Here is a 13,413-nt window from a genome sequence, read left to right on the forward strand (position 1 = left end):
TATTTCATGGGGAGCTAAAAAGTTTACTAAGAGTAACTTGCTCAGAGTAGGACTTTAGTACATGTAGGACAATCAAATGAAATCATACTCTGTGTTTTGAAAGCTTGGTGTCGTAACCTGAAAGCAATAACAACGGTAATTCTAGTAATAATTGATGACTCATGGAGACAGGTCTCTGCAAGGCTCTGTGCTAAGTGCTTCTAATATCTAATGTAGCTTTATCTTAGTTCACTCTCACAGAAACGGTCTGTAGATATTTAAACAATTTTACTGATAAAACCAAGGCTCTAAAAGGTAAGGTATCTTCCTGAAATTCATAGAAACTTGACCATGAAGAGAAGTAGATCTTGGAACTGGTTTCTCCACCTGAAGATCCTGGAATTTTGTCACAGAGACATTGGTTTTAATTCTGCTGCCACCAATTATCTGTGTGAACTTTGAGTCTGGTACTTCAGTAGAGAAATTATTATATTTACTTCATGAGGCTATTGTAAGAGGGTGAGGAGATACTTATAGAGTCAGGCATTTAAGAAATGTTAGCTCATTCTGCCTCCATCCCTATCACGAGAGGAGAGAAATCCTGGTGTGGTGGTTGGAGGTGGGAGGTGGCAGGGGGTGGGGGGAGTAAGTCCCCCAAAGCATCTATACAGGATTATCTAATAAAATTGTTCCCCCTCCCCTCTCTTCCGCTCCAGACCTCTTAATTTCCTTGTGTCCTTTGTAAATCAAATTAAGACTGCTTTTTAAATCCTATCAGAACTTCGGATAATATGTAGCTAATTACAGAAGAACTCATGTTGCACTATTCTCTATGCTGCCACACAATAGCACCTACAGGAACGCCCCTTTTCACGCATGTCCCAGTAATTATTTGTTGCAGGTGCTTCATCTGCTTCTTGTCACGGTAAAGTTGACCTTAAATTATATATAGGATCAAAAACTAGGGACACAACTTTGACAGAATTTCACTCCAAGTCTACCAATTACTCTCGTATTTACCAACCCTTTCATTTTAAATGTAAAAATGTATATTAGCTAAAATTCCATATTTCATACCCCAAAGAAATAAAGTAACACAATCAGATGACGGCCTACAAAGGCAATAAGCATTCCGTACAGGTAATTCTGAACCTTTCCAAGAAAAAAAATTTTTTAAGAAAGCTTTGTTTTAAGAAAAGTTCCTACTGTTATACACATAAAACAAATAGATTTTAAAGACTACTGTTGGTATCCTCAGCCCTACAGTGATATTTCAACATCTTGAAGTGCCTGATATTTTCAAGCAGGTGTCACAATGGCTGAAAACCTTATGGAGAAAATGCAAGTTGGTGCATAATCCAGGTTACTTTTAGCCCATTGAAATATTTAAACCTTCAAATATGAAACTGACTCAAACTATTGCTTTATACATTGGAGAGAATTTGGAAGAATCATTGGTGTGTGATGTCATACCAATCCTATTTCAATGTATAACATATCCATAAAAATGCATGTAAGAGTATTTAACATAAAGTAAATGTAGAAACATGAGCTGCTGTCAAGAAACAAAAAGGAAAATCCTGGAAAGGGTTGGAAAAGGTCTTTATAAATGATGATATTAAGCCACAGACTAAAACATCTTGGAAAGGGAGAAAGAGGAATATTGGGTGCAAAACATCACTAGCAGGTGCTTCCAGACTCATAGAATTTTATAGCCAGAAAGAAGTTTTTTTATAGCCTGACATCGTCTAGCCAAGCTTCTCATTTTACAGCTGAGGAAAGAGGCCCTGATGTTAAGTCATTTGCTCAAGGTCACAAAGCCAGTTACTAGCAACGCCAGGAATAGAATCCAGGTCTTCTCATTCCTGGGGGAGGACCTTGAAATTTAAAATTCCAAGGAGTTCAAGGGAGGGAATAGAACCCAGGGATAAGAGTTTGGGGTGTGAGACATTGATTCCTGGCTTTGTCAGATCTTAAATTCAATTTTCCTTTAAGTTCAAATGAGGGAGATAATACTTCATCTTCCAAGTATAACACAGGAGTCCTATAACAGCATATTTATCTTGATGCTGCTTATCTGAAGAAGCTTGTATCCCTAAATAATATAATTCCTGGGTCAAAATATGAAGACAGAAGAATTTTAACTTGGCAATGGAAAAAAATCTGGGGCTAAGTGCACCAACTTTGCCTTCAGTATACCATTGCACATTTAATTTACCATAGATGTCTGAAGGATGATCTTGAAGCACCGCAAAGCAGTTATTGATTTAATCACATTATGCTCTGCCAACCCTGGCTATAGATGAGACGGGGTGGCTTCTGACTTCTTCCTTGTATAATCTTTCAGCCCCTTCTTCCTTTACTCTTTAAACACATTTACCAGGTGTAGTGTTAGATCCTGAAGATCGGAAGAAGAATAAGACAAATCTGTGTCCTCAACAAGCTCCATCAACTCTGAAGATCCCTGAAATGTGACCTGTAGCATGACTGTCCACTATCTGACTAGTCTACCACTTTGGAACTAACTTACAAACATGGAGAACCTCTCTTCTCAGTCCCCGCAGCACCCCACCCAGGGGGCCTCAGTTCAGTGTTAACTCTCCAGCCTTGCTGCACACTGCAGTCACTCAAAGAATTTTTTACAAAATGATTAAAGCTGGAAACTTCCCCCAGACTTTCTGAATTAGACCATCCAGTGGTGAGGCCCAGGTTTGCTAATTTTTATAAAGCTCCACAGCTGCTTCTATCAAATTTGGTCCTGTGTTAATTTGAGTTCTAGAACGACAGAACTTGGACTCTGTGTTAGTAAAAGAGATAATATTGATACTTATTAGAATCTGTTTTGGGTTATAAAATTAAGAGAGTCACACACAGAGTCTTTCTCATCCATGGAAGCCACATTTGTGCATCGCTGTGTTCCAGCTCGTGTGTGACTGATTCTCCCGGTGCTGGATGCTTTCCTTCTAGAATCATGGGATGCTGGCTCTCTCTTCTATTCTGAGGGCTGGTGACATGTCCACAGATTTTTCAGCCGAGCAGATCTGTCATGGGGCTTATGTACAGGCATTTCCAGATGACAGAAATATTCGAAAAGAACAGTTTCAAACTATCTGTTCTATTTTTTTAAGTACTGTTCTATATTCTGAAGAAACAAAACAATAAAACATTTTAGAAACGTGGGCTATTCCAGACTAGAGACAGATCCTGCTTACGGTTTTCAAATTTGTTTTTAGCATCTCACTATGTTATTTCCAGATTCATGACTTGGCAGGTGTTGATAAGAACAAAAGCTAAAAGCTAAGTCACACAGGGACTGCTGTAGGGCTCCCTCTCGTTTCATTCCAGAAAAGGGCCGTGGGAATGCCTGTCCACCACAAGAGGGCACCCTGAGCCATGTCTTCGGGATAAGAAGTCCCAGCAGTAAAGCAGGGCTAAGAGAGGCCATTTAGCAAGTATAGTTTGAAGCACACAGGAATTAATTCCTACTCTCCCCGCCCTGCCCCATCCCAAGGCACTGCTAGTCCACCTATAGCTTCTACCAGAAATGTGAGATTTATCACCAATAGGTGAAAGCATTATATTTTGTCATTGTCTAAGAAAATGCCATTGACAGAGGAAGCAATTACTGGCTAGTCAGAACTTTGCACAGAAAAGAAGAACAGTTAGTATCCAAAAAGGGCTGGAAGGAACAGTCAATACAGGAGTCCAGGGGAAGGAGTCTCTCTCATTCGTGGGCCATGGAGCAGGGGAGAGGGAAGATCAGAAAAAGGAACTGTATGAGTGGGTGCTAGATTTTGAGGGGTTAAGGTGAGAAATCTTGGTGCCCAGGTGCAAAGAAATGTGGCATCGTGATGTGAGTTTACAGTAAGGGATCTGGAGACAAGGGTAGAGAAAGGGAGGCCCACAGTCACACCTCACCATAGCCTTGGGTCCCCTCGGATCAGAGGACTTCTGCAGAGCCACCTGGACCCACCCTCCACACCAAGGTCTCTCAGTAAGTCCACAGTAAGTCCTCTAAACACAATGTCTTGACTGCTATGCTTGGCCCTTACAATATATTCTTCTGTTGTTGTTGCCATCGAAATATTTTGTACAGTAAGATTCCTACAGCTTCCTTCTCTTTTCCAACTGTTTTGCCTCCACCCTGCTATTTTTTAATCCATTTGCTTTCTACAAATATCAATACTTCAAACCAATAGCTCCTTAGGAAGAAATCACATTCCTTTGAAAGTAGGAGTGTGACCAGAGGCATGAGTTTCTCTTCCTGGACAGCTTCCTCATGCCAAAATTTGAAGACCCAATGCTGGGGGAACCTCATTTTCCTTCAACTGTCTCTTCCTTTGGCTGCTTTACTGTGGTTTTTTCCACTGTATGGAGTCTTAGCAGTTAGAATAATGTTAAGACCCTCCATACAGTGGTCCTGGTGCTTCAGGAGATGCATATTTCCTTTCAGGTAAAGGAGCTCAGATTCTAAAAATCTAGAATCAGTTCATTTTGCTGAAACCCCCACCTCCAAAGTTCTCAATGGCTGATCTAGGTTCACACTTAGGATGTCTATTTAAATAGTTTAAATCTGCTTTATCTGGCCAGGACTTAATGATATAGAGGGAATAGATTGTGCAAAAACTGCACATGTTCATGAAAAAGAAAGGGCATTATAAACTAGACTCTAAATTGAGTTTTCTGACTTTAAGGAATAAAAGATGCTCTAAGGTCTTTTTTTTTTTTTTTTAAGCTCTTCAACTCTCTGCCCTTACTAAATCATCTGAAGCAAGTGGACAAACTGATGAGTTTCTCTTTGTCGCGCACGCTCTTTAAATTTTCAAACACACAGGTTAAGGCAAAAACTTTCAACATGAACTCACAGAGCTGACTGGCTGACTTCAAAGGTACACTACATTGGACAATCTCAGGAAAGAAATGTTTGTCAGCCTTTGAGGATCACTTATGCACCTTGCTTGTTAACACAGATTATGTAAGCCGCTCAACTCAAAACACTCAGAAGAGACCACAGAAAATAAATAGTAAAGCACACTTTTTCAGAATCAGTAATTCCCAGAGCGCCATCTCCAGAGTAGGCAGTATAATGAAGCTCCTGAAACAGCTGCATCCTTCCTGAAGACTTCAGAGCCATTTGACATTTTGTGTAATGAGTGAGTCTTCCAAACTTTTCTGAAAGGCTCTAGTTTGTAAATTAGTGCAATCCCCCAGCATCCTGTTTAATATTTATTCTGGTACAATATAAAACTTTATTTACTGTATCTAAAAATGTGCTGATAATTTAAAAGAAAAAGAATTAAAACAAAATCAAAATATTATGAACTACGTTTGAAACACCCTAAATAGGAATTTTGGTTTAGACAACATCCAAAGAAGCATTCTAATTCATTAAGTCAAACAGTTATGTGAATATTTTCTGAAAGGCTGAAGAACTGCTAAACACCACTGACAATATGCTCTTATATCACAGTAAATTCTATGAATTTATAAAATCTTATCATTTTATTTCCAGGTGTTGGGTTTTGATGGTATCTTATTTTGAAAAACAACTATGGGAAAACTCATACAACTGTGAACTAACAAACCCTCTATAATTGTAACAATGAAATGGAATAATCAAGAAATGTCAGTATATTTAAGCTTATTAAACATAAACATCTTAAGGATAAAATTAAGATGAGGTTCTTAAGGGCAACACAGCCTGGCTTAACAGCGGGCAGTGAAAGGTGGAAACTTCCCAAGTTTCCCCTAATGTTTAAGAGGTGAGTGGTGCCCTTGCTGCTCCTGCTCCCTGATCAAATGAGGTTACAACAGCACTCTACTTGAAAGTGGTTCCGAAAAGTGTTGCCAACTTTTCGCACTTTCTGATACTCTCCTCTGCCACTTTCTCTTCAATCCTTACACCCAATGAGGGCATCTGACCCAGAGCATGCCTCTACCAGAGGAAAGTGGGCTGTGGTTCTGTAAGAGTACAGCTTCAACCACCGCGTGAATATTTAGAGTTAAAGCTTAGCTACCAAACTGATATTCCAAACCTCCCTGGCAGCGGATGACCCACCATATCCCACTCTACCACACAAACCCAAGGGAAGGCTCGAGAGCGCAGGCCAACACACATTCCAGGCTCCACACTGAGTTTTCCTTGGTTTCAGGAGTTTGAGCCCGTTTTGCTTAAAAATAGCCAATTGAATTTTTTTTCTTAAATCTAGGCCAAATTACCAAAGACACTCCTTTATATGCCCAGGAATGTGCACGCAAAGGAATTTTTCTTCAATAAGTTTCGTTTGTTTGAACTTATTTTCAGCATGATGTTTAAATAGCACAGCTTCAAAGGTGCAAATAGGACAAGATTCCTGGTCTCAATAATTGGAGGAATTTGTTCTTTTGATGCACAAAGAAGCCTGAGTGTTCCTCTTTTAGAACTAGCTTTGTGCAACAAAGATGGTGCAAGTAAGGAGACCAAGGGGTGGAGAAGGAGATACCGGGGGCTCTCTTTCTAAGGCACTGGGCACCATCTTTGTTAACTTTTCTCCCACATCTATGTCCTGTGGTGTAAGGGAGCGATCCTAGGTGCCCACAGAACAGCTTAAACTTCCAGGGAGAAGCAGCTGGCTGTTTGCTGAGACCAACCTCCATCTACTGGCCCCCAGCAGTCCCCTGAGATAGAGGTAGGTCTGAATTCCCTAACACTGGATAAATTTCTCACTGTACACTGCAGTATGTAGAACTGGGTGCCTACAGACAGGCACAAAACTGGGATGCAGTGGGTAGGGCAGAGTTGGAAAGAGCCTCCCTGTAATTGGCCCATAGAGTAAAGTTGCTTCACAAACTTCAGAGAAGCTGTCAGAGTGACCCCAAATCCCCTAGAATCTGTGAGCAATAGCCAGGTCAGTCCTTTTTCTGCTCACCAATGGGGACCCTTATATGGTGAGCCTGGATGGAGTTCAGAATTTGCATAAAATTCTTCTATAAAATCAACATCTTTGAAGTCCATAGTGTCGACTGAAATAAAATCATGCAACATGAGAGTTGTGGGTTAAGTTTTATTTGGGGCAAAATGAGGACTATAGCCTGGAAGGCAGCATCTCAGAGAGCTCTGAGGAGCGGCTCCGAAGAGGCAGGGGAGAACTCAGTATGACATATTTTAGTGACGGGGGTACATGCAGTGAAGCACACATTTCGGGCAGAGGCTTGCTTTAGTCACGAGGAGCAGATGTCATTGTTAATGAATTTAGTGCTTTTCTAGAGAGGAGGAAATGCAAGAATTTGGGCCCATAAAATCTTCTCCTGAAAATATCTGACCATCTGAAGTCCTGTTCCGCCAGTTTTCCCAGAGCACAGAGCACCTCATTCCTGAACTCCTTTCAGGGTGTGTTGGAGGTCAGTGGCTGCAGAGGCTCATAGCCTAATTCAAGCAGAGGAGATGGCAAGTGCCAATTTTCAGTTGGCCATGAGTAAGATTAATGCCCCTGTTGCCAGGACAACTGTAATTCCTCACAGGAGATCTGTGTTTTGGTTAGCCCAAAGCTTGGTCAGCCTCTCCCTTCTTGTTCAGGTCTCAAGCTACCACTGAGGTATAGGGACTAGCCCTGCGTTTATTAATGGTATCATTCCATCCAGGAATGCCTAGGGATTTTACTGTGTTTTCTTAGGGAAACATAACACACTATGAGGTATCTAACAAACAATAAATTGCAGCCCCAAACCTTTTTTGCACTTCAGTAAGAGTACATGTTAGAGTTGGCTATTTACTTGTCTGTCCTGGTCAATCAACCAATGGAAAGCTGTAAAAAAGTAGAAACTGAACTTCAATTTCCTCTATCAGCCAACAATTCAAAATGTTTGTTAAATAGAGGAGCCATGCTCTCTTTGCTCCATTCTCACATCTCTTATGTATGCTTTCTCATCTGGGCTGGAGGGTAGAGTCAGCTGGCATCCATCATTCCTTGTGGATGTGTGGGACACCATACCCTCTCTACAGATTGCATGGGGAAGCTCTGTGGCAGAGATAACTGTATAATGATGAAGTGGTGGTTTGTTAGGGTGCAGGGGGGGATCATATTGAGGCTTTAACTCAGCGCTCACTTGTGCCTGTATCTCCAGGTGTGTGCGTGACCCTGTACATACACACTATTCATAGTGGATCTCCTTCCTGTCATGTATTATTCCTATTCGTCTTTGATTTTGTTTGTTTCAAAAATCTATATTAATGAAAGGGGAGTTTTTTTTAACACTACCACCAGTGTGGAAACAATTGCTTTGTCATTAGAGGTCTTCTGGCAAAGGCCGTATGACAAAGGTGGACATGCTCTAGAGAGGATATGGATATCCACTGAATGCTTGGAAATTCAAGGTCTGCTAAAGCCTAGACAACTGATAATTCTACACAGCTAGTATCACATAGTTTATTGTGACCTTGGTATAGGCTGTGTATATATATATATATATTCAAACATCTAAATAAATGGTTCTTGGGAGTTTAAAAAGATATATACATGCTTGGGTTCATACATTTGATTTCAATTAGTGTGAAGTAGGGTCTCAATTCTATAAACATGCCAAGAATTCTGATGTGCAGCTAGGGTTGAGAACCACTGGTCTAGTTATTTAGTTTTTTACTCTTCTCGTGGTAAAGAAAGTTTTAATTCTAAAGCCAGTTAAAGCCACAGAGGGGAGTGAAGATCCGTGATACTTCTGAAGAGGATAAGTGCACTGCACACCACACTCCCCCACAGGGACCACACAGGCAGTTTGGGCAGGACGATTATATAAGATTCTGACTCCTTTCCTCAAAATACCAATAGAGCTTCCCAGTCATTGTGACAACCCACAGCAGCCATAAACTACCAAATGCTCATACATAGCTGAGAATCATTGCTTAGCTGGGTGTATCTGGCTCCAAAGGCAATACCTATTTCAGATAAATTTCAGCCCTGAAACATTTACTTCCAGTTCCAAGTCCACTGCCAAGATGGTTTCTCTGAGATGGCAGTCTAGAGGCTTAGCAAGGGACAAATTTTGATTTTTATAGTGGCTGTTCCCCTTGAGACGAAAATTTTTTAAAATTAACACGAATAGTTGATTAAATATAGCATTTCTGTTATTTGCTTTGTCTCTGTCATGAAGGTCAATAAAGCCTTTTGAATCTCCAACGTGAAAAGTACATAGTGACAGATTCAAGCTGTTGGTTAGCCACTCCTCACGCCAGGTCTCTCCTCCCCGCAAATCAAAACAAAATCAAAACCGCAAATAAATTACGAGTAGTTATTACAAACTGAATTTTCAACATTGTGTAGTTTTTTTTTCAATTAATACTCAAAGGGAAATCGATGAGGATTCAAAAGACTGTTACCAGCACCAACTTTCATATTAGAGCAAAGATTTTACATATATTATTCTTTATGCCAAGGGCAAGAGACTTTACCCCAGATTTTCATATCTGCCAACCAATCTGCAAGAATTTCCAAGTACGTGACTTCAATGAGTGCAAGATTTCTGAATCTTGGTAGCAGTGGTGCAACCCAGCTTTCCACTCAGTAAGCTGCCAATGAAAGGGATAGAATTGGGCCTTCTGGGTACATGACACCTACCAGGCCACTTTAGGTAGGAGGAGAAAATGCAATGGTCAGGTTCACCAGAGTAAGTTTACGTCTACAGATCAGCTCCCACTGGAACGATGCTCTTGGCTTTAGACTGATTTAATGAAATTCTAGAGAATGATTATTTTTTTCTCCTACTCAAAATATCTCACACACCATATTTCTAGCATATTTCTTGCTCCAAAAGCAGTTCTGTGTGGTGACCTGTTATAGCAGACAGGACTCTGGGCAACAAACTTGCTTAGTAACATACGGCTCCAAGTATAATAGGCAAATTCAGAAATGGCTGGTTTGGTTGGAATGGATAGAACTGGTCAAATGCAATAGGGTGAGGATAATTCCTTTCTCAACGAACTAAAACCTAATCCACTTTCTTGCTTCCAAACACATCTCTTTAGACAGAACACCATCAGCATCACGATAAATTGTTTAGTTTCCATGATGACCACATTTCATTTGTTCACCATAATTTTCACTGATATTTACTTCATATCAAAATCATCTTGTTAGTCTGATGCAACCTAGCAAAGGTACTTTATAAATCTATATATTTTCTAAAATGTGACCAACTTGTGAATGTATAGCTTTTGAATTATCATAACAGTCAACTACTGAGACATAATGAGAGACTTAGGCAATTTTTACAGTCATTCATAGTTATTTATCAAGAAAAGTACAAATCAAGGAGTAGAGGAAAGAAGCAAAAATAAAGATGATTTATAAAAAGAGAAGTCATACTTAATCTCTTACCTGAAATTTTTAATGCTTGGGCTTCTTATTGAAATTGGTGGTAGTAAGATGTGTCTTTTTAAAGAAATAAGCAGTCTTCAGTGTTTTTATAGCATTGGTTACTACAGAAATTATACTTCTTTTACTTCTTGTCTTGAAGGGTGAACAAAATAAACAAACTGAAACACTACAATGAATGGTAAATGATGAAAGATTTACAGTACAAAAAACAGTGTAAAAAGGAAGACAAGTTTAAATATTGTTGTGTAAGAAAGTGATGAAAATAATACAAGAATGAGAATAAGTAAAATGATAGGCTGGAACATCTGGGAAGGTAAATGCAAAGACAAAGAGAAGAGTTAATTAATAATAATTTTTAAAACTTACATTTATATCAACTAATCTAAGCATTCATTTAACTTAAGGTAAAGAACCTTCTTTATGTATTTACAAAATCTGAAAGCCTTTTATAATATACAGTGCTTTCTTTCACTCTGATTTCTATTTCTTCCCCTGAGAGTATCGTTGCAAAACCACATGCTCAGAGTGTTGAAAAAAAAAACCTGCAATGAGGAAACTAAAACCCAATTATTTGATATAATAGACAGAGAAAGAAATCTTTAACATTTCAAAATTCAGCACATTTCATCTTAAAACTTTTTTTTTTAATAGCAAAGCAAAGCAGCATGCCAGGTAAATAAGCGATAGGGTTGCAATTTTTCTAGTTGTAACTAACAGGCAGTTAATCTACTGTCATGCTTTTGGGTATCAAGTGATTTTTAAATGTAAATCTTTTGCGTGTCTTAAAAGCCATGCATGCTGTTGTACTTCCGTGGGTTCTCCAATGGACACAAGATACCAGGCTCGCCAGATGGGTAGCACTGCCTGTTTGTTGTATAAGCTCTCTCTTAGGTGATTAACTCTGACAAAATGCATCGGTCTTTGGCCACCATACCTGGCTAGAGCAGATCAGTCCAATTCATCGGCTGTGCCTCTACCAATTAGGATGAAGGAAAAATGCTGGTTTTCCCTGTTTGGGAATAGTTATTACTCTTTCTCTGAATTAGAGTTGCCTTAAAGCTAAAGTATAACACTCCTTCCCAGTCCTGAGATTCTCCGCTATCGGGCTGACAGTGATTTTCTCTAGAAATAAAGATCATGTTACTTCGATTTATGGTACAGCAGCGTCTCCTACCTGCTCCTCTCGGTAGAGCTCCGGACATAGTCTCACCTCTCTTTACTGCTGGTTTCTACTTTTTTACCAGCAGTTATGCATCAATCCTGATCATTTAGTGATGGACAAAATATTTTAAGCTTAATTTGAATCCTGGCTTGAAAACAACAGATCAACAATTGAAGATTCCTATTCGGGATCTTTCTGCAGCTCAATCTATTAGAATTTGTAGCGTAATATTGAAAATGTTGACCTTCGATAATCATACATCTTAGAAAAAAAAATCCTTTAATCTTTACACAAAAACTGGGGAGGGCAAATTTCCCTTTTACACAGAACAGAGGGGGGAATAGTTACTAAGTGACTGGATTATGAAAACCTCAGGCCTGAAGAAGGACAGTGCGAAAGAAGTGCGCCGTGGGGCTTCCAAGCCCAGAGAGGCTCTGAGCTGGGACTTCCCTACAGCGGGGCGTGGAGGGCGGTGCGCGGAGTCGCCCCACAGGGGACCGCGGCTCCGCGGACCAGCCTCGCCATCGCCGTGGCTCGCAATAGGCAGAACTGTACCTGACTCACGGATATGGGCTCCTCGGTGCCCTGGTCGTCCGCCGACTTGGGCACCTCGAGGCGGTCGATGAACGTCTGCAGCTCCTTGCGGAAGGCCTTCATCTGCGCGTTGATGCGGTAGAGCAGCTCGTGCTCGCGGATGCGGCTGCCATCGTCCTCCTCGTCCATCAGTCCGAACAGGTCCCCGTTGGCCACGTAGATGCGCGCCTCGGTGATGATAGTGCTCGTGTCGGCGATGAGCCGGTCGATGGTCTTGCCCAGGCGCTCGGCCTCGGAGCGGATGTCCTTCATCTGCTGCCGGTCGGAGAAGCTCTTGGGCCAGGGGCCGGGCGCCGGGTAGAAGGAGCGGGTGGGCGTGAGGCAGCGGATGTTGCGCACCTCCTCCGAGTCGCTCTCGCCGCCGATGGGCCCTTCGCGCTTGCGGTGCGGCGGCCGCGAGTCGTCGTCGCTCTCCTTCTTGCCCGCGTCGCTCTCGGCGTCGCTGTCGCGCGGGCTGCCGCGGATGCCCAGGTGCGAGGCCAGGTCGTAGCGCTGCATGTTGGACATAAGCACGCGGTTCTCGTACTGCAGCTGCATGACCTTGCCGCTGAGCTCGTTGATCTGCAGGCGCGCCGCCTTCAGCTCCTCCTGCAGGGCCTCGGTCTTGGCGCTGTCGTGGTGCCGCGCGCTGTCGTGGCCGCCCGACTTGTACTTGTACTTGTTGAGCTCCGCGGTGATGCGCTTGTTCTGCTCCTCCAGGTCGGCCACGTTCCTCCGCAGCAGCTCCGTCTCGTCTTCCACCAGCTGCAGGTGCTGCCGCAGCTCCGACAGGGATTCGCTCTGCTCCCTCATGAGGGGGTTGGCCGAGCCGTTGAAGTCATCGCCCCTCAGGTCGTCCAGTTCCGCCTTCAGGCCTCTGTTCTCCACCTCCAGTTCGACGATTTTCCTGCCCAGGATGTTGGCTTCTTCCTCCACCAGCCTCAGCCGTAGCTTGAGCTCAGCCTCCCTGGTGCTGGGGGGACCCCCAGCTTCGCCTTTGGGCAAAGGGCTATCTAGATCCCCGTAAAACGATCTGTACTTCTGGAGCTCGTGTTCGAATCTGTCCTTTTCTTTATCAATCTTGGCCATTTTCTTTCTCATCAAAGCCGCTTCTTCCTTCACGAACTGCAGCTGGCATTTCAGATCTTCGTTGTCCTCCTCATTTGGGAAAAAGAAGGGAAGGGGATAGGATATCATTTTTTATGTAAATCAAGAAAACAACCCAAAAAGCGACACCTGCAAAAATAATTTCTCTTTTCTCACAATTAAGATTTAATGAGAGAGAGAGAGGCAGAGAGAAGTAGATGCTGTACATTTTCTCCAAATCATTTAAATTCTTTGGCAAATAAA

The 13,413-nt window shown here is 41.9% G+C and overlaps 1 protein-coding gene across 1 annotated transcript in view; it reads right to left on the reverse strand.

Annotated features, from left to right (window-relative positions):
- Window positions 1-10,522: 10,522 nt before the first annotated feature.
- MTCL3 (MTCL family member 3) overlaps window positions 10,523-13,413 on the reverse strand; it is a 36,299-nt gene continuing 33,408 nt past the window's right edge. Inside the window, exons 5-6 of the mRNA XM_072965844.1 lie at window positions 12,055-13,221; window positions 10,523-10,633 (exon numbers count right to left, since the gene is read on the reverse strand). Of these exons, the coding sequence (XP_072821945.1) occupies window positions 10,523-10,633; window positions 12,055-13,221 (1,278 nt within the window). The remainder of the gene's footprint in view (window positions 10,634-12,054; window positions 13,222-13,413) is intronic.

This window comes from Vicugna pacos, chromosome 8 (assembly GCF_048564905.1).
Source record: "Vicugna pacos chromosome 8, VicPac4, whole genome shotgun sequence".
Classification (NCBI taxonomy): Eukaryota; Metazoa; Chordata; class Mammalia; order Artiodactyla; family Camelidae; genus Vicugna; species Vicugna pacos.